The sequence below is a fragment of the Esox lucius genome, chromosome 16 (genome assembly GCF_011004845.1).
Source record: "Esox lucius isolate fEsoLuc1 chromosome 16, fEsoLuc1.pri, whole genome shotgun sequence".
Taxonomy (NCBI): domain Eukaryota; kingdom Metazoa; phylum Chordata; class Actinopteri; order Esociformes; family Esocidae; genus Esox; species Esox lucius.
The window spans coordinates 30,268,782-30,288,517 of NC_047584.1; the positions used below are offsets into that span (position 1 = coordinate 30,268,782).

Below are 19,736 nucleotides of genomic sequence, written 5' to 3' on the forward strand. Positions count from 1 at the left end.
AGGTGTCAGTGCTCCAAACGAGGGAGGATCTCACAGACTTTACAGCACATGTAATACAGCCCTGAATTACTCTGTTAAAATGGCCGTCAATAGTGACTCAGATTTACTAATACATTGCAAAAAAAAAAAAAAAAAAAACGTTATTACAGATTCACAAATGATTTACTGTGAAGGCAGGTAAAAAAAAAAAAATTCTCAAAAACTGCATCTCTATGAGGAAATGTCTGATCCTTAGACATGACAAACCTCACACTAAGTGGTCTTGACAGTCTCCTTTAAGTCAATGATGCCATAACCTGTCTATAAAACAGCCAGTCTGAAACTCCCCAGACATGCTGTATTTACCATGGCTGCTTCTCCAAGGCCTCTTTCTCCAGCTAGATTGAAGCTCTGCCACTCTTTCCACCATTTGGACAGCATTCATGCTTCCATCACCTATTTCTCTCATGAAATCATGTCTGGCTTGTTTTATTAATTTTAATGGGCAACATGTTACCGTTTAATTTGTCCTTTTAAACGTAAACTTTGTTCAGGACACTGTGGATGTTGAGGGAATTAAAGCATTTAAGGATCTTGGTGAGTCAGAGACTGGCAAAGAATCTAAATCCATGTTAAAACATTGACACACTCACATACTACACACACACACACACCCTGCGGTTTAACAGCATTAACAATTATTTCCTCAGGCTTGGCAGTTAAACTTGTGTGTGTGTGTGTGTGTGTTTGTGATCAATGCTTATGTGTGCGTTTGGGGACCTCAAGATAGTAAAACTTGAAAATAATCAAACCTGTCAAATCTTTGGCATGTCCCCACTTGGGAAAATGTGATTTCTGGCTTATATCTAGGAGAAAACGTATCGGTTAGGTGTTAGGACTGAGTTAAGTTAGGGTTAGGTGTTAGGACTGAGTTAAGTTAGGGTTAGGTGTAAGGGCTAGGTTAAGTTAGGGTTAGGTGTTAGGACTGAGTTAAGTTAGGGTTAGGTGTAAGGGCTAGGTTAAGTTAGGGTTAGGTGTAAGGGCTAGGTTAAGTTAGGGTTAGGTGTAAGGGCTAGGTTAAGTTAGGGTTAGGTGTAAGGGCTAGGTTAAGTTAGGGTTAGGTGTAAGGGCTAGGTTAAGTTAGGGTTAGGTTATGAAGTAAGATTTGGTAAAGGTTAGGGCTAGGTAATGGGGAACATGGTTTTCTGGGTCAGAGTTAGGACTTAAGTCCCCACAAGGATAAAAAGGTGTGTGTGTGTGTGTGTGTGTGTGTCGGTGTGTATAATAATGTTGGCATCTTGATTGGCACAGAGCAGAACTGACTCCATGATTTCATTACTCGTTTGTCTTGGCACTGTGTTTTATCTGGCACGCTGCTCTCTCTCTCTTCTCTCCTCTCTCTACTAACTCTCCTCTCTCTCCTTCTATTTCTTCCTCTCCCTCTCTTTCTCTGTCTCGCAGGTTATTATTATGTAGAGACACTGTGGTGTGTTCACACTGCCAAACTACTTATGTTCACTTAAAACTGATTTGAAAAGCATACCCTCTCCGACTCTCATTGTTTGTGTTTGTCTATGGCTCAGCTTTAAAGGGGCAATCTGGATTTGCAGAATACACAAACCACAAGTTTAATCTCACACTGTCACATCACAAATTGTCATCTGAGTCCTTACCTTTCGAGACAGTTCTGCCCCCTGCCGTTCTACTCTGTCAGATCAGACACTGTCCGGGGGTTTCATACCTTCAAACTGTTACCCTACCAGGGATTGTGATTTTATTTTCCAGGTACGTTTGACTGAGAACGCATTATTTTTAGCATTGACCTGTGCTCAGTTTGGGTTAACAGCTTTGCTGCGGAACAGAACAACTTATTTTTCCTCTTTTCCTGCACTGGGATTCTATCAAACTAACCTTTCTGGTGCCCTGCCCCCGGGGCCTGCTGCCCTCTCTGCGGGCCTGCTGCCCTGTCCCCGGGCCTGCTGCTCCTCTCATAGCTGATAGAGAGGGCTCCTGTTTGGGTCTACAGTCTCTGCATCTCCTCTGGTCAGAAGTGTGGCAGCCTGACAGCCCGCCCACAGCGAGCCAGCCTGGCCAACAAGAACATTCCTCTGAGACTGAGGCGGGCATTGAACAAATGCCCACCGTCGAGTGGCTGCAGCACGTACCTTGTCCTCTGTTTTGGTTGGCTAGTTCGTCTGCTTTGACTTCAACCTTACCAGGAACTGAATATTCTACTCCGTCGGTCTACTCTACTGTCTTTGACTGTATTCTGCTCTGCTCTACCATATTTTAGTCTAAAGTACCGTATTATACTCTAGTCTGTACTATTCTTGTGAGGTGGTGTGGTCCCTGCCCTGTTACCCCCGCCTCTCAGAAAACACAGCTATGTGGAGGGTCGAAGGCAGAACGTCTCTATTTATATCTGAACTTCAGATATAAACCCTACTATTACTGTAGGCTTTATGAGGAAAGGCTAACAGGCTGGCGTGAACGGCACAGAGTCCCAGGAAATAAATAAAGTGTAACCTGCAGTTTAACGTAAATGGGAGGAGTATGGGCGTATCAGGAGATTAAGCGCGCATCTGATATATTAATGTGTGAAAGTCCAGTGGGGTCAATCATTGAAACACAAATCAGCTAATCTGTTTATGTTCCTGTATAGTATTAAGCATCTGGTTGGAAAAGGTTAATTGCCAACGGGGAGGGGGAGGGGGATGGGGTGGGGGGGGGCAGCTGGCCAAGGCAACTTGGTGCAATTCCATGTCGTATCACAGTCATGACAGGGAGATGTGAGAAGAAGCTAAGTCTGGGTGGGAATTTCTTGGCTCATCACTTCTTGTGCTGACCTTGGGGGACCACTGTAGGGTGTGTTTTACTAGAGTAAGGTGTGTTTACAACTACTGCTTGGTTTTGTTATTCCCCCTACAGTAGCTATCGGACAAGATATGCACTGAAGTGGCTCTGGTTATGACCGACTTAGAGGTTCATCCGTGCCAGGTTGCTTTAAGCTACCCCTCTCCTCTGTTTCCCAGCGGTGAGTCCAACCATCATTTCCACTGTGGTCTCGGTTCTCCTGGTTTCTCTGTTGCCGCTCCTGGTCCTCGCCGTTTTGGTCGTCGCTGTGTTCTACTGGTACAGAGTCTACCGACAACACAGACTCAACCAGGAGCAGTGGGTCACCAGGAAGCCCAAGCGAAAGGTCAAAGGTGACAAAGAAAATAATTCTCTCTATGTTGTCTTTACATCTAGATACTTGTTTTTAGAAGACCGTTTCCCAGACCCAGATTAAGACGGACTAAAAACCACAATGTATAAGATCCAAAATCGGTGTATCAATACCAATGAATCAATCGTTCCAGGTCTAGACTGCAGCGATGCGTGCGCCATCATGATGGATGATGACGGCTCGGACAGCAGCTCGACCCACGCCAACAACCTTAACCACAACACCGAACTGCTACCCATAGAACTGGACCTGCAGGTAGAAACAGACACAACACCAAACCAATACCCATAGAACTGGACCTGCAGGTAGAAACAGACACAACACCAAACCAATACACATAGAACTGGACCTGCAGGTAGAAACAGAAACAACACCAAACCAATACACATAGAACTGGACCTGCAGGTAGAAACAGAAACAACACCAAACCAATACACATAGAACTGGACCTGCAGGTAGAAACAGAAACAACACCAAACCAATACACATAGAACTGGACCTGCAGGTAGAAACAGAAACAACACCAAACCAATACCCATAGAACTGGACCTGCAGGTAGAAACAGAAACAACACCAAACCAATACCCATAGAACTGGACCTGCAGGTAGAAACAGAAACAACACCAAACCAATACACATAGAACTGGACCTGCAGGCAGAAACAGAAACAACACCAAACCAATACCCATAGAACTGGACCTGCAGGTAGAAACAGAAACAACACCAAACCAATACCCATAGAACTGGACCTGCAGGTAGAAACAGAAACAACACCAAACCAATACACATAGAACTGGACCTGCAGGTAGAAACAGAAACAACACCAAACCAATACCCATAGAACTGGACCTGCAGGTAGAAACAGACACAACATGTTTTGCATTCTCTTATACCCTCAAATAAAAAATAAAAAATGTCTTCACATGGTTGGGGTCACAAGAATTTTTTGATATCGAAATGGGGTCGTTTGCCCAAAAGGTTTGGGAACCCCTGGATTAGGGAGAGTTAAAGATTGCGGCAAGCATCCCCCAAGCTACTGTGGGGAGTCTAGAATGATTTTTTTGTTGATAGTTTGTGCCTTTTGCCCAGAGATACCTATTTTTAATTTCTGCCTATTTGCTGCATTTTTCCATCCCTAACTTTTTAACTTTCCCCCCCCAGGTGGGTAAGGGGCGATTCGCTGAGGTGTACAAAGCCAAGCTGAGACAGCCTGGATCCTCGTCAGACCAGTTCGAGACTGTGGCCGTCAAGATCTTTCCAGATGAAGAGTATGCGTCGTGGAAGAACGAGAAGGACATCTTTTCTGACATTGATCTTCGTCACGAAAACGTCCTCCACTTCCTCACAGCAGAGGAGCGTAAGGTAATGTAACGTCTCTCTTTGTCTCGTTCCCGAAAGGCTCCCCCCTCCCAAATAGAGGACAAATTTTGCCCTGCGTCCTAAAAGACCCACTATACTGTATAGTGACAAACAATATGCTAAGATAAAAAGGGTAAAGAAATAAAGGTCTGAAAATTATGTTCAGAATGTCAAATAATGTCCAGACAGTTACCATGCCTACATAAGCACCTCCGAAATGTGTTACAAAGCACTCATAAACCTGTATAGATTTCGTGTTTTATTAAAGGCTTGTAACATTGTTGACGAGACAAGGACACAGGCACAAAGGGAATGGAGGACTTTAATAAAAAATAAAAATAAATGTAATGCAACCAGACCAGAACAGGTTCAACGCATATAGGAACTGTATCCAAAACAACGACGGACAAGACACATGAGGGAAGACTTAAATAGGGACGTGATCAGGAACACAGTTGAGGGTGTGCCCCAAGTGAGGGAGGGAGGGCGTTGGATTTTGGCAAACCTGGTAACCTAGTAATTAAAAGTACTTAAGGATATAAAGAAGCCTCAAGATGATTTACAAAGCCTTTTTCAAGCAGTGGTCACGCCGCCCTTTATAAAGCACACATGCATGTTATTTATTATGGCTGTTTATTTCCCAGTGGACATTGGCGCCCATCATACAGGCTCATGCATCCCTGACAAGGCATTGTATACAGTCACAGACGCTTACATAGTTCAGTGCCAGTACACCTGTGTGGCGCTCTGACAATAGCAGCTGTGAAACTCCGCGTCCAACCATTGCTCTTTCCCTGCAGCTGTCGAAGCAGTACTGGCTGATCACGGCCTTCCACCCTGGGGGAAACCTCCAGGAGTACCTGACCCGCCACCTGGTCTCTTGGGAGGACCTAAGGAGTCTGGGAGGATCCCTGGCTTGCGGTGTGGCCCACCTCCACAGTGACCACACGGCCTGCGGGCGACCCAAGGTGCCCATAGTGCACAGGGACCTGAAGAGCTCCAATGTCCTGGTGAAACAGGACCTCACCTGCTGTCTCTGCGACTTTGGCCTGGGGCTCAGGCTGGACAACACTCTGACTGTGGATGACCTGGCCAACAGCGGACAGGTGAGGGGGGGGGGGGGGGGGGTGTGTGAGAGAGACAAAGCTTGCACTCCTTTCTGCTTCTGATATTTTTCAGGACACTGCTTTTTGTTTTACAGCTTCCTCTGTAGATACGGGATACACTGTTGGAGGTTTTTGTTTATAATACCATCATGGCACTCTTTAGAACCCTATGAAATGAACTTTCCACTGTTACAGGGAATGGGATTTTTTTCATCCAATATCTGTGTGCTTTGTTCACAGTCTCACAGAGTCACCGGACCAAAATGTGATGTTTTTCTTTATTGCATATTTGTGGTTGAATGTTCTTTTACTCTGTCATGAACAGGGTGGCAAATTAATTTTAGTTTTGCCCCTTGGCTGGTTCTCACCAAAGAGAGACAACTTTCTGCTGACATGGGAGGGAGAGTAAAAAAAATATAGGGGGAGAGTTAAAAATAAAAGAATAAGAGAGAGGGAAAAAAGGGGGGGTTGAAAAAGAGGGAAAGAGAGAGGCAGAACCTGAGATACTCAAGAGGTTGAGAAGAGTCAGCACAGACTGACTGGTACAACCAGTGGAGAAGAGGCAGAGACTGACTGGTACAACCACTGGAGAAGAGGCAGAGACTGACTGGTACAACCAGTGGAGAAGAGGCAGAGACTGACTGGTACAGCCAGTGGAGAAGAGGCAGACTGACTGGTACAGCCAGTGGAGAAGAGGCAGACTGACTGGTACAGCCAGTGGAGAAGAGGCAGACTGACTGGTAAAGCCAGTGGAGAAGAGGCAGACTGACTGGTAAAGCCAGTGGAGAAGAGGCAGACTGACTGGTAAAGCCAGTGGAGAAGAGGCAGACTGACTGGTAAAGCCAGTGGAGAAGAGGCAGACTGACTGGTAAAGACGGTGGAGAAGAGGCAGGCTGACTGGTAAAGCCAGTGGAGAAGAAGCAGTGACTGAGCGCCAGTGAGAGAAGTATTGGGACAAGCAGGGAAATCCCCCTCAGGCAGTTCTACATTTTACTTGTCTATCTTCTGTCAGTCCGACCTTTGTTCTGTCTGCTAGGTCTGATTCATGATTCACAAGCTGGTAATGTACAGAAGACAGGTGATAAATGTAGATGGCTGATGACTAATTCACAGACATCCACATGTCTTCACTGAGCCAACAAATGATGAACAGTTGTTTTGGTTCAACGGCGATTTGGGGTTTTCCCACATACAAACTCTCTCCTTTATCCTTCATCTTAATCCCTTGTAATGTAGTACAAACCAGCTCCTATATTTCTGAGGCTTGAGATGGAAGTGCCATTGAGCACGAGTGGTGCGTTTATCATTATTTTGAGAGAGGAACGCTAGTCATAAGAACCGGAAGTGAGGAATCATGCGTGAATAAATCATTATAGTATTTATACATATCTGGCATTCAATGAGGCACACTGAAGACATTTCAACACAATGGCATAGTGCTGAAATAGCTGATAGGATTCCTCAAAATATCTTTCTTTGCATTAACTCAGGCATGGGGGTCACAGGCTTAATGGTTACGTAACACGTTACTGAATCTTGAGTGCTTCAATTCAGTTGCTTTATTGGCAGGAAAACCATTGTGTAAGTATTGCCAAAGCATCAGTGTATACGATGTACAGTATCTCATAAAAGTTAGTACACCCCTCACAGTTTGGCAAACATTTTATTATATCTTTTCATGTGACAACACTGAGGAAATGACCCTTTGCTACAATGTAAAGTAGTGAGTGTACATTTGAAAATATAGAAAATAATATTGAAAATAACTCAACACACATCCATTAATGTCTAAACCGCTGGCAACAAAAGTGAGTACACCCCTAAGTGAACATTTCAAAATTGGGCCCAATTCGCCATTTTCCCTTCCCGGTGTCATGTGACTCGTTAGTTTTACAAGGTCTCAGGTTTGAAATGGGAGCAGGTGTGTTAAATTTGGTGTTATCGCTCTCACACTCCCTCATACTTGTCACTGCAAGTTGAACATGGCACCCCAGTCTTCTAAAGATGATGCATAAGAAAGCCCACAAACAGTTTGCTGAAGACAAGCAGAATAAGGACAGGTGAGGATTACAAAGACAAGTGTGTTTTGCCTAGAGTCAAGCATGGTGGTGGGAGTGTCATGCTCTGGGGCTGCATGAGTGCTGCTGGCACAGGGGAGCTACAGTTCATTGAGGGAAACATGAATGCCAACATGTACTGTGACATACTGAAGCAGAGCATGATCCCCCTCCCTTCGGAGACTGGGCCGCAGGGCAGTATTCCAACATGATAACGACCCCAAACACACCTCCAAGACATCCACTGCCTTACTAAAGAAGCTGAGGGTAAAGGTGATGGACTGGCCAAGCAGGTCTCCAGACCTAAACCCTATTCAGCATCTGTGGGGCATCCTCAAACAGAAGGTGGACAAGGACAGGGACATCAATGGGCCCCCCAAACCAGGTACTCCGCAGGTGTGGACCAGGACCTCATGTCCTCTTAGAATGTAAAACTGGAGGAGACTCAGAAAAGTTAGAAAGTGCATTCCTCATATCCCCCAGCACAATAATATAGCAGCGTAACACTTTGGAACTGAGACGGGGGTGCTGGAAAATGATGGTGGCCACACAAAATATATGAAACTTTTCACTTAGGGGTGTACTCACTTTTGTTGCCAGCGGATTGGACATTAATGTCTGTGTGTTGAGTTATTTTGAGGGGTATATACAAATTTGGCTGCAGGAGTAGCCATTGGTCCTTCGCCTGTTAGTATTTTGTGTATTTCCTGTGGCTGTAATGATCTAAAACTTGGAATATATTTGGTCAGCTTTTCAAATAAGGAGTTTCTTGGTGAAGAATGTTTCTCTCAGTAAAGCAAAAAGTGCATCTCTGTCTCTATCTCCCCTGTCATGCCCTGACCACATTCACGCTCCTGTTTGGGTAGCCATGTTTTTATGTCTGCCGGTTTCTATTGCCAAGTGGTGGTCACTCAGACTGTACTTGGTGAGGAGAGCTCACTGTAGCGGAACTGGAGGTCACAGGGAGAGGTTTAAGAACCATCATAGTAATGGACTGGGTTTTAGGTTAGGTGACCAAAGAAAATGTAAACAGGCCAAGTGAAAACACTTCCTGGTTTGGTTTGTTGTTTGTTTCAGATTTACTGGACAATGCTCAGAGGCTTCATTACTCATGTTTGTCTTCAACCACAGGAAAACTAAGATGACGTAGACAGTCAGGAGTAATGTGGTCTAGTAGTCTACTAACAAAATGCTCCATCCGGTTCCTTTCCCACCTGGTTGTATTCAACACCTTGAAAACAGCAGATTATTTCAGAGCTCCAGAGCCGGAGTGGACAATATCTTTGGGCTCAAGGGCCAGATTTTAAAAAAACCTGCACAGATTCCATTCAGATGTTTGTTCATTTTCATTGAGAGGAAGTTTTTGTCCAGTAAAAAGTGCAGTTGCATTACTTACCCAAAAATACAACAGCTATATACACTCACCTAAAGGATTATTAGAAACACCTGTTCACTTTCTCATTAATGCAATTATCTAATCAACCAATCACATGGCAGTTGCTTCAATGCATTTAAGGGTGTGGTCCTGGTCAAGACAATCTCCTGAACTCCAAACTGAATGTCAGAATGGGAAAGAAAGGTGATTTAAGCAATTTTGAGCGTGGCATGGTTGTTGGTGCCAGATGGGCCGGTCTGAGTATTTCACAATCTGCTCAGTTACTGGGATTTTCACGCACAACCATTTCTAGGGTTTACAAAGAATGGTGTGAAAAGGGAAAAACATCCAGTATGCGGCAGTCCTGTGGGCGAAAATGCCTTGTTGATGCTAGAGGTCAGAGGAGAATGGGCCGACTGATTCAAGCTGATAGAAGAGCAACTTTGACTGAAATAACCACTTGTTACAACCGAGGTATGCAGCAAAGCATTTGTGAAACCACAACACGCACAACCTTGAGGCGGATGGGCTACAACAGCAGAAGACCCCACCGGGTACCACTCATCTCCACTACAAATAGGAAAAAGAGGCTACAATTTGCACGAGCTCACCAAAATTGGACAGTTGAAGACTGGAAGAATGTTGCCTGGTCTGATGAGTCTCAATTTCTGTTGAGACATTCAGATGGTTGAGTCAGAATTTGGCGTATACAGAATGAGAACATGGATCCATCATGCCTTGTTACCACTTTGCAGGTGGTGTAATGGTGTGGGGGATGTTTTCTTGGCACACTTTAGGCCCCTTAGTGCCAATTGGGCATCGTTTAAATGCCACGGCCTACCTGAGCATTGTTTCTGACCATGTCCATGCCTTTATGACCACCATGTACCCATCCTCTGATGGCTACTTCCAGCAGGATAATGCACCATGTCACAAAGCTCGAATCATTTCAAATTGGTTTCTTGAACATGACATTGAGTTCACTGTACTGAAATGGCCCCCATAGTCACCAGATCTCAACCCAATAGAGCATCTTTGGGATGTGGTGGAACAGGAGCTTCGTGCCCTGGATGTGCATCCCACAAATCTCCATCGACTGCAAGATGCTATCCTATCAATATGGGCCAACATTTCTAAAGAATGCTTTCAGCACCTTGTTGAATCAATGCCACGTAGAATTAAGGCAGTTCTGAAGGCGAAGGGGGGTCAAACACAGTATTAGTATGGTGTTCCTAATAATCCTTTAGGTGAGTGTAGTCACCTCCAGATTTATCAGTACCCTTGATAAAGATGAGGAAACATGCTTAATGAAATAAACCACACAGGTTTTCAGTCTATCCTGCCTTTACTAATCACATTGTTTTTCCTCAAAGAAGGTCTACCTGATACACCTCAGAGTCTTACTTCGACTCACATGAAATTGATTGTCAGTGATAGTGTCTCGAAGAACGGTCCCGGGTGCAAAACCAGAGGCACACACCTACAAAGACTGTTAGTAAAACAGATATTACTTTCAGGGGTTCAAACAAATCCATGTAGAGAATGTCACACCTATGTACATTCATACATTGAACCTTATAAAAAAAACCATTTATAATAATAATAATAGTTGAAAATTCTCACCTATTCCCGGGTTTGCTCAATCACATTGCTTGAATAAAGAGCAATGTAGTCAGGCCACGTTTGTTCTCTTTTCCAATGTTATTTCAGTAGTTCGGAGAGCTTGTTCGGTCTGATGTGTCACTGATGTGTCACCGATGTCTCTTGTCTCCTGTCATGTTTAGCCACACCAACTAGCTAAACACAACAGGCGATGAAACAAGACTCACAATTCCACTCAGACGCCAATTCATGTTGTTGGATGACTCCATTGACAGAAGACAGTTTAGATGTCTGATGGAATGTGGGTCATTAGCTGGTCATTTCTTTTGACCCTCAGAATGAGAGCAGATGGTGAATATGTTCTCCTAGTTATTTGGCGACTTGTTTTTCACTGTTGTGTTCTTTCTCCGTCTCTCTGTGTCTCTGCTTCTCTCCATGTACTGTATATCTGTCTCTTTCTTTCTTTCTTTAACATACAAATAGGCACCCCTGTTGTACCAAGAGAATAACCATAACAAATCCCCTTCTCCTGTCTCTTGTTCAGGTCGGCACAGCCAGGTACATGGCTCCAGAGGTGCTGGAGTCCAGGTTGAACCTGGAGAACATCGAGTCGTTCAAACAGACAGATGTCTACTCAATGGCTTTGGTGCTGTGGGAGATCACCTCCCGCTGTCACGCTATTGGAGGTACCGCTTCACGAAGATCTTTCTTTATGGGGGAAATGCTCTAAAAAGTAGCAGCTGTTTATTGATTTGTTTTTGATAAAGTAGCAGGTGTTAAAAGAACTGTAGAGCCGCCATGCACTGGTCTTGAGAAGGACATAGATCTGTCCGAAGAGTTCTCTTCTGCTTTGCCGAAAATGTTCAGGAATTAATATGGGGACTGTCACCTTGTTTATGCCAAAAAAAACGGAAATCCGGACTCGCCACTTGGGGTGTTTTATGGTGATAGCAAGCTGAGAGCACTCCTGACATTTCTCTGGCTTTATCACTCACACTAAACAAGCAGAAAAAACCACAAAAGTGATTTTTTTTATATTTGCTAAAATGGGGGATTATGTGTGTATGAGTCTTTATATCTATGTGACTCTGAACACCAAAAATAAACATCCTAACACTGTAGTGTAAGCTATCGCTTAGCAACGGCTATGCAGGTGAATCCACAACCAATATATACATTATACTGTATGACTCGCCTGACAACTTGAGTCACTTTCCCAAAGCCAGATTAATCTGACTTCCGTAGGGTCTTTGTCTCCTGTACAATGCTAAGAGCCTGCTCAGTGTAGCAATTAATTGAAGTAATGGAGTAAGCTAAACATGGTTGCTGCTGAACAGGGGTGTTTTTTTACTGTGGAACATGGCAGTTTGTATATTTTGTAGCATCTTAATGGTGATTAGTAGGCTAATTCCTTTCAGATGGGAAAACAGTTATTCAGGAATTTGATTTATTTCAGCTTTCCTCTTTAAGTTAAATTCTTTCCTCATGAAGTCCAGGAAATAGGTTTGTTCTGTATGGGTGGGTCCTATAACATTGTTACCGAATACCTGTGAAATAATTTCCTCTCTGGAAAAGAAAGCTGGCTTGTGTCTATATATTTTCTTCACAGCCCAGTCCCATGCAGTATTTTATTATTGTGGTATTTCTCTTGTCCATTGTCTATATGTAGAGAATGGCTAGCCCTGTCCGACTCGCGGTAGGTGGTGTTCCTCCGCCACCGTTTCCTGTTTTGCAGCGGTTGCTCCTATGCTTCTGCGGTAACTATGCAAACGGCAGTGTGTGATGTTGTGGCGGAGTAGGTCTGCGGCAGAAGGAATCTTCGGAATGTTTTAAGACCATCAAAACACTTGGCCTTCTTTGGGCAGGAGGAGTGGAGTGATGGATTCAGCTGGCTGGGCTTGATGTGCGTGCGTGCGTGCGTGTCTAGCCACACTCCTGTGGCTAGGCCGGGTAAGGGGCTATGCTCCCCACACTCCCCTGCCCGTCTCAGCGTGAGAGATCCGCTAGACCAGACAGTTGGTCTGCTGGGGTGTGGAAGCCTCTTCTGTCCCCTCTACCCGCGGTGTATCCCAGGGGCCGGAGACATTCGGAGCCAGACAGTCACATTCCAGCAGGTCTTGGTCCAACCGTCTGTGTGTCAGCACTCTGCAGGTGGGTGTTGGGAGGTGCGCATGAGGCCAATGTTTGAGGACAGTTGCGATGAAATGGATACCGGTGGTTTGACTCTCCACTCCGTCACCACATCAACGGCGCGAAGCTGGTCGTACCGAAATACAACGGCCTCTCAGGTTCTCTCTCTTCTCCCTTTCTCTCCCCCCTTTCTCTTCCTCCCTCCCTCCCTAAGCTCCCTCTCCCTCCGGCTCTCCCCTCCCTCTCTGCCTGGGTGTAGTTTGGGTTTGCGGTGGGCTGAACCCATGGGCGGCGTGGGCCTGCCAGACAGTCAGGGTGAGCAGCCAGGCTATAGACAGCGGACCGGGCTGTGACCGTCAGTCTGCGTGGTTGGGAGGGACACGATTGGGGGGAGCCCCGTTCAGGCCATGGGGAGACAGAGTGATGGGCTGGCCGGGTGGCAGCTGGGCAGCAGGTGGGGGAGCGGTGCGGGCCTGGGCCCCATGCAGCCGTGCACACCATCCATCTCTGCCGGGCTTGAATTACACCGACTGGAGCCGCGGCTTGGCCCGGATCCCCCACAGCAGTAACCCAGACCACTCCCACTCGCTCTCTTTCCCCAGCTCTTTCACTCGCCATCTCCTTCTCTCCTCCACTCTCAGTTATCTGCTCTCTCCTTCTCCCACTCTCTCTCTCGCTCTGTTTCGCCCCCACTCTCTCATGCCCGTTTTCTTTTCCCTGCTCTCTCTGTGTTTCTCTCTCTTTTTCTCTCCCACTGTATCTCTAATTCCCTCTCACGTTCTCTGGTCGCATACTGTAACTCACACTCTCCAGGCACCTACTTTCTTTTAACAAGTGACTGGCTGTTCTTTGATAGCCTACTCTCCCTAAGGAGCCTGTGTAAGTCAGTGTGGGTTGTCCATCAAACACCAAAGGTTCCCAGAAAGAGTTGATCAGTCGTAGCTCTGGATCGTGGTCGATGTGCCTGTAGTTCTCCGGTCATACTGCAGCACTGACAGCTCAATAGGTTTTTGTGCGTTTAGCCGTTTGGGCGTGCCATGTATACAGTGCTTTCAATTCTTACCAGTAACCTGGTTACTCCATGTGACACTTGACTCGTCTGATCAGGCCAGGCAGAATGCTAGATGTTATCTGCAGTGAGCAGGTTCCCCTATGAGGGCTGCAGTAAAACCGCAGCCAGTGGTAGCATTTAGCGTTCACTAACTAGCTCACAACGTGTTAGCCACAGGCTAACCTCAAGAATTCGTACTTTAAATGTATTGGAGAGAAGGTTTAGCTAAATGTCTGGTGGGTTCTCCAGTCTCTCCCCAGATTGTTCTGGTTGGTCCAGACCGAAGACTAGTGGAGGTTTCAGAATGATGGAGATCATCTGAAATGCAAACCGTCATAAAGCACTTTCCTCGAATCGCCTGAGCTGTGGTAAGCCGCTTGTCACTGAGCTCTTCGATTGGCTGAGCTATGGTAAACCGCTGATCATAGAGTCCATAGATAAGCTGAACTCGTCTTACGCTGCAACCATACGCTAGCATAATAAGAACCCTGTCCCTGTAGGCGACATCTGTTCCTGAAACCACAGCATTCTTCACATAACATCTCCCAGGCTAGCCCGCGGCAGGCAGGCTAGGATCCAGGCTAGCCTGCGGCAGTCAGGCTATTATCCAGGAAGCCCACTGCAGGCATGCTGGGGGCATCTCCGCAACCGACCAGGTGGCGGGAAACCCCCATGGGTTGTCCAGTTGGCCTGCATCGCCAGGAGCGGGGAGCGGCATGGTCAGATTTCCATCACACTCAGTTGACTCCCTCTGGCAGGTTCAGATGTTTACTCATGCGAATCCCTGGTTTGAAAATGTGTCAGTGTTTGTGTCTGTATTATACCAGCTGGGACAAGCTAGCATTACACTCTCAGATTTCCCTTTGAAAAGAGAGGACCAGCTAACTTTACTCTCAGATCTCTCTCTCTAACAGAGGACCAGTTAGCTTTACACTGTCAGATCTCCCTCTGAAAAGAGAGGACCAGCTAGTTTTACTCTCAAAGCTAACCTATCCTAGCAAGTGAAGATGAAAGAGAAGCCCAGCCATCTATACGTTCCTATGTTTAGGAGAGACCCAGCTAGCTCTGTGCTCAGTTCATGTTGCTCCTGACCACCCTCAATGTTCAGGGCCTATTCCTCCTGAACTCCTCCTTCTGAAGTCAAGAGGGTCTAGTTAAATAGGTGTCCTACACCAAGTTTGGGAATCACTGTTCTACACTGGGGTCCAATGACACTGAACAGGCACTCACAATTTGCGTATTTTCTTCCTGTCAGAGCTCTTCTTGTTACATGAACAATGTTGTTGTTGCTAATATGGCTACACATCACTTGCTAGATACCAAACAAATGTAACAATGTATCTTGGAAACAAATGTAATTATTTTCAACATACATGTTGTCAACAATCTAAGTTAACCCAAACTATTTTGGCGCATAGCTGTTATTGTATTTTTTGAACAAAACTACCAACCCGTTTTGCTCTGGTCAAAGGTACAGCACAGCATATGGGAAGGGTGTCATTTCAGACACACCCTTGGTATTTTTAAAACGAGCTGAAACAGAACAGGGGAAGGAGGGGAAATCCACTTGTCAAAAACAGGAAATGCTAAGCTTGTGGAGTCAGCTTCTCCGCAGGGTCCCGGTAAGATCCCAGCACAGCCAGCCCCGGCCCTTGATGGGTTTCCTGTCCGACCGGGACTGGAGTTCCATACTGGTCTCAGCACTTCCTATGGGTCCACATAGCGATTACCCAGATGTACTGAAGGAACGGTCTACAACATGTTTGTCTGTTCTGCCCACCTGTAGGTTTCTATGGTACCAGATTGGCTGTTCTGCCCACCTGTAGGTTTCTATGGTACCAGATTGGCTGTTCTGCCCACCTGTAGGTTTCTATGGTACCAGATTGGCTGTTCTGCCCACCTGTATGTGTATATGGTACCAGATTGGCTGTCCTGCCCAGCTTTATGTTTCTGTGGTACCAGATTGGCTGCTCTGCCCATCTGTATGTTTCTATGGTACCAGATTGGCTGTTCTGTGACAATACATCACTCAGTTGTCTTACTGTGAGTGAGTTTTAACTAGTGTTGTGGAATCTGTTGCTAGATCAGATTTTAGTTAACACTATGAACCTGATACAGCACTACTGACCATGGAATCTGATCCTGGATCAAATTTTAGTTAACACTATGGACCTCATACAGGCAGCAGTACATTGTGGGACCAACATACTCTGCAGCTGTTGTGAGTCCAATTTGATGAGGTTTGGAAAATATCCCAGAAATTTGTTTTTTATCGTCTATGGCTTGGCAGAATGATTTTTTCTTCTTACTCGACTGGTTTTCAGGGTAAAAAAAGAATAAAAAACAAATTGAAGTTGTACATTTTTGAAGGGTTGTGGACTTCTGAGGATTGGGCTAATTGCTTGTTAGCAGAAAGATGTAATTGGTTGATTCAGTTACAATCACAAGATTAGGCCACAGCTTTCTTCCTGTGGACAAAATGTTATATGACCCACAGTTAGCACTAAGGGTGCCAGTAAATCCATATTGAAAAATAACATTTAAATGACCTCATTCAATACAGCTCTACTGTAATCTCTCTGTTAAAACATTTAACCTGTTTAACCCACAGCACCAGTCAAAGGTTTGGACACCTACTCATTTAATGATATGTCTTTAGTTTTACTATTTCCCACATTGTAGAATAATAATGAAGACATCAAAACTATGAAATAACAAACAATCATGTAGCAACCACAAAATACTTAAATAGATCATAATACATATCATATAGTAGATTATTCAAAGTTGCCACCCTTTGCATTGATGACTGCTTTGCACACTATTTACATTCTCTCAACTAGGACAAAGACCCAAAAAACACCTCCAGGCGGTGTAAGGGCTATTTAACCAAGTAGGAGAGTGATGATGCTGCATCAGAGGACCTGGCCTCCACAATCACCAGACCTCAGTCCACTTGACTTTTGGAAAATCATTCCAGATGACTACCCCATGAAGCTGGTTGAGAGAATGCCAAGAGTGTGCAAAGCTGTCAGTATGAGAAAGGGTGGCTACTTAGAAAAATCTTGTCAAATATAGTTGTATTTTGATTTGTTTAACACTTTCTGGGTTACTACAAGATTCCATAGGTGTTATTTCATAGTTTTCTTGTCTTCACTATTATTATAGTGAAGTTATGTTCTCGTAGTTGACAATGTGGAAAATAGTGAAACTAAATAAAAACACTTGAATGAGTAGGTGTCAAACCTTTCGACTGGCACTGTAGTCATTTTTGACTTATGCACCAGGCTGTGTTTGTTTACTAACCTGCTTGTTTTTTTCCCATTATCTGACGGTGCATGCCTGAGCTTGGGCTGTCCACTCCTTATGTGGTTTTGAATCAGTAATCTTGATTTTTCCTTCCAGAAGTGAAGGATTACGAGCCTCCATATGGCTCAAAGGTCCAGGTGCACCCGGGTGTGGAGAGTATGAAGGACCACCTCTTGAGAGACAGGGGAAGACCTGACATTCCTGACAGCTGGATCAACCACCAGGTACACACAGGTGGAGAGACAGGGAGACGGATAGGGACGAAAGACTGGTACAAAGACGGACTGACGGACAGGGACAGACGAACGCATCAAATCGAATCCTGTTTGTTTTCCAACTCTGCTCTCTGTCTCCCCCTACAGGGCATATCCATCGTGTGCGCCACCATTGAGGAGTGCTGGGACCACGACCCAGAGGCCAGGCTCACCGCCCAGTGTGTGGCTGAGCGCTTTGCTGACATAGAGTGTGAAATGGACAAGCTGTCCAGCCGGAGCAGCTCTGACGAGAAGATACCAGCGGAAGAGCCGAAGACCGTGACGGCGGCGGAGGATCGAGAACAGATCATTTTAGAGGAGGAAGAGAAAGAGGAGGAGAAGGTACCTGTGGAGAGCTCTGTGAGCAACGAGCAGTGAGGAAAGGAACGTGGGCGAGAGAGGAGTGTCTGTATGTCACAAAGCACTTACAGAATTGTAATGTTCTATGGGACAGAGCTAAACAACCCCACACGAGAAGCCCAAACTGGAAGTCAACCAAAACTGTACACAATTGAATGAAAGGGACTCACACTCTCCTCGACCCCCCCACCCCACCCCCCCCACCCCCCACAACCTGCCGCACCAAAATCGATAACTCACGCGCGGCTACAACAGGTTAATCGTGGGAGCGGTCCAAGGAGAGGGTGGAGGAACCCTGAAGAGTTCTGTAGGTGACCGTGCAGTATTTATCACGTAGAACCTATGTGGTGTTGTGTGCGTATAGCGTAGCGGTCCAGTGTGTGCTATGGGAAACTGTGTCATTGCAGTAGGTCTGTTAGGCGTTCCCCAGAGCCGCTGGTCCTGCTACGGAGATGAGACTGACCGGACCTGGCAGCGCAAGACTTCGAGAACCAAAGGGAGGTATGTCACACTGGCCCGAGAAACCCACTGGGTATCAACCCCCAACCCCACTGGGTCAGTTAGCCCAAGTGCCCCGTTCAGTGATTGAGTAAATACAACACCTGTTTTTGTTCGGGTTGGTTATGTCCAGACCCCGCAGACCTCCGTGTTCAGGCTTGCCTACCCCTGACTAAGGACAAAAAAAGCACTTTATCTGAGATCATAGCTATGCACACCAAGAGGGTAGCTGGAAGCCGAGTCACTTGCATCCCTAGAATGTAGGCTGTCTGTGGCTCCGGGTCCATGTATTCTAACATGTTGGTTATTGATAACGACAAGCTTGTGAATTAATAGGTAAAGTACTATCAGAGATGTTTTCCGTAACACAAAGGATCTTGTGGGGATCGCTATGCACAAGCAGGGATTGTGATTAGCGTGTTTGTGTGTGTGTGTGTGTGTGTGTGTGTGTGTGTGTGTGTGTGGATTTGTTGGTGCCTACAGTATGTCCGTGTGTATGTGTTTTTACAGCAAGTTTTGCTTTTTTGCCAAATAAACAGCCTCAGTGTAAATATGAGACATTTTAAGAAGAGGAGTCCACTAAAGGGAAAATAATCTTTTAATGTGTTTGTGTTTTGGCAGAGTAGCATTTTAAAACATGACAATAAGTAACAGATTTAAGACGATTCAGCCAAAGATCATGTCTATATCCTTTGTATTTGTAAGATAATGTAAATCTGTTCATTAAATAAAGTATTTCTGTATCCACTCAAAGCGTTGTAAATGGTAGCATACATTTTAGCCAGAAACTGGCTCTTTAAATACTTTAAACAGCACGTGGCCATATCTGTGGACTTCAGTAATGTGCTTTGCTACTGTATGTGGAGTGTCAAGTTTGAAAAAGAAAGGTGTATTCTGGCCATCCAGCAGGTAAGGTTCCAGTCAGACAGCAGAGAGGGTGCATCGTCCCAGCGATGCATTCTTGATTCAGTCTCTACAGGATTCACCAATTTTCATTGGCTCAATTAATATCCGTAAATACGGTTCAGTCAAGTAACACGCCAAGAAACGTCTTCACTCCACTGCATTTAAAATAAGAGAGATTGACTTAACCGTTGCATGTTGCCAAACAAAATAGGAAAATCACGCATTGTAGCTGTTAGGTGGTGTTTTAGAAGACGAAAAAAATAAGTCAGGACCGAATCTATAGCCAGTTGAAACACAGGAGTGCGGTGCGAGGTCAGCCTCTTTCGAATCACCGCCCGCTACCACGGTACGGCAATATCGTGTCACAACGCACAGCCTCCATTAATGGTGGGGCTCTATTAACTGCAGTCTTAGTCTCAATTTAGTGTCCTAGCGCAAGCCCTCTACGTCCCTATCTGTCTCTCTTACTCTCTACCCCTCTCTGTTTACATTTAGCAAACGTGGTCCAGCGCTGCATACAGTTA

At 45.4% G+C, this 19,736-nt stretch overlaps 1 protein-coding gene across 1 annotated transcript in view; it reads left to right on the forward strand.

Moving 5' to 3' along the window:
* tgfbr2b (transforming growth factor beta receptor 2b) overlaps positions 1-18,009 on the forward strand; it is a 40,055-nt gene extending 22,046 nt beyond the window's left edge. Inside the window, exons 4-10 of the mRNA XM_029113519.2 lie at positions 3,012-3,185; positions 3,339-3,460; positions 4,367-4,567; positions 5,365-5,670; positions 11,249-11,390; positions 17,291-17,418; positions 17,557-18,009. Coding sequence (XP_028969352.1) covers positions 3,012-3,185; positions 3,339-3,460; positions 4,367-4,567; positions 5,365-5,670; positions 11,249-11,390; positions 17,291-17,418; positions 17,557-17,826 — 1,343 coding nt within the window. The 3' untranslated portion in view covers positions 17,827-18,009. The remainder of the gene's footprint in view (positions 1-3,011; positions 3,186-3,338; positions 3,461-4,366; positions 4,568-5,364; positions 5,671-11,248; positions 11,391-17,290; positions 17,419-17,556) is intronic.
* The last annotated feature ends 1,727 nt before the right edge of the window (positions 18,010-19,736 follow it).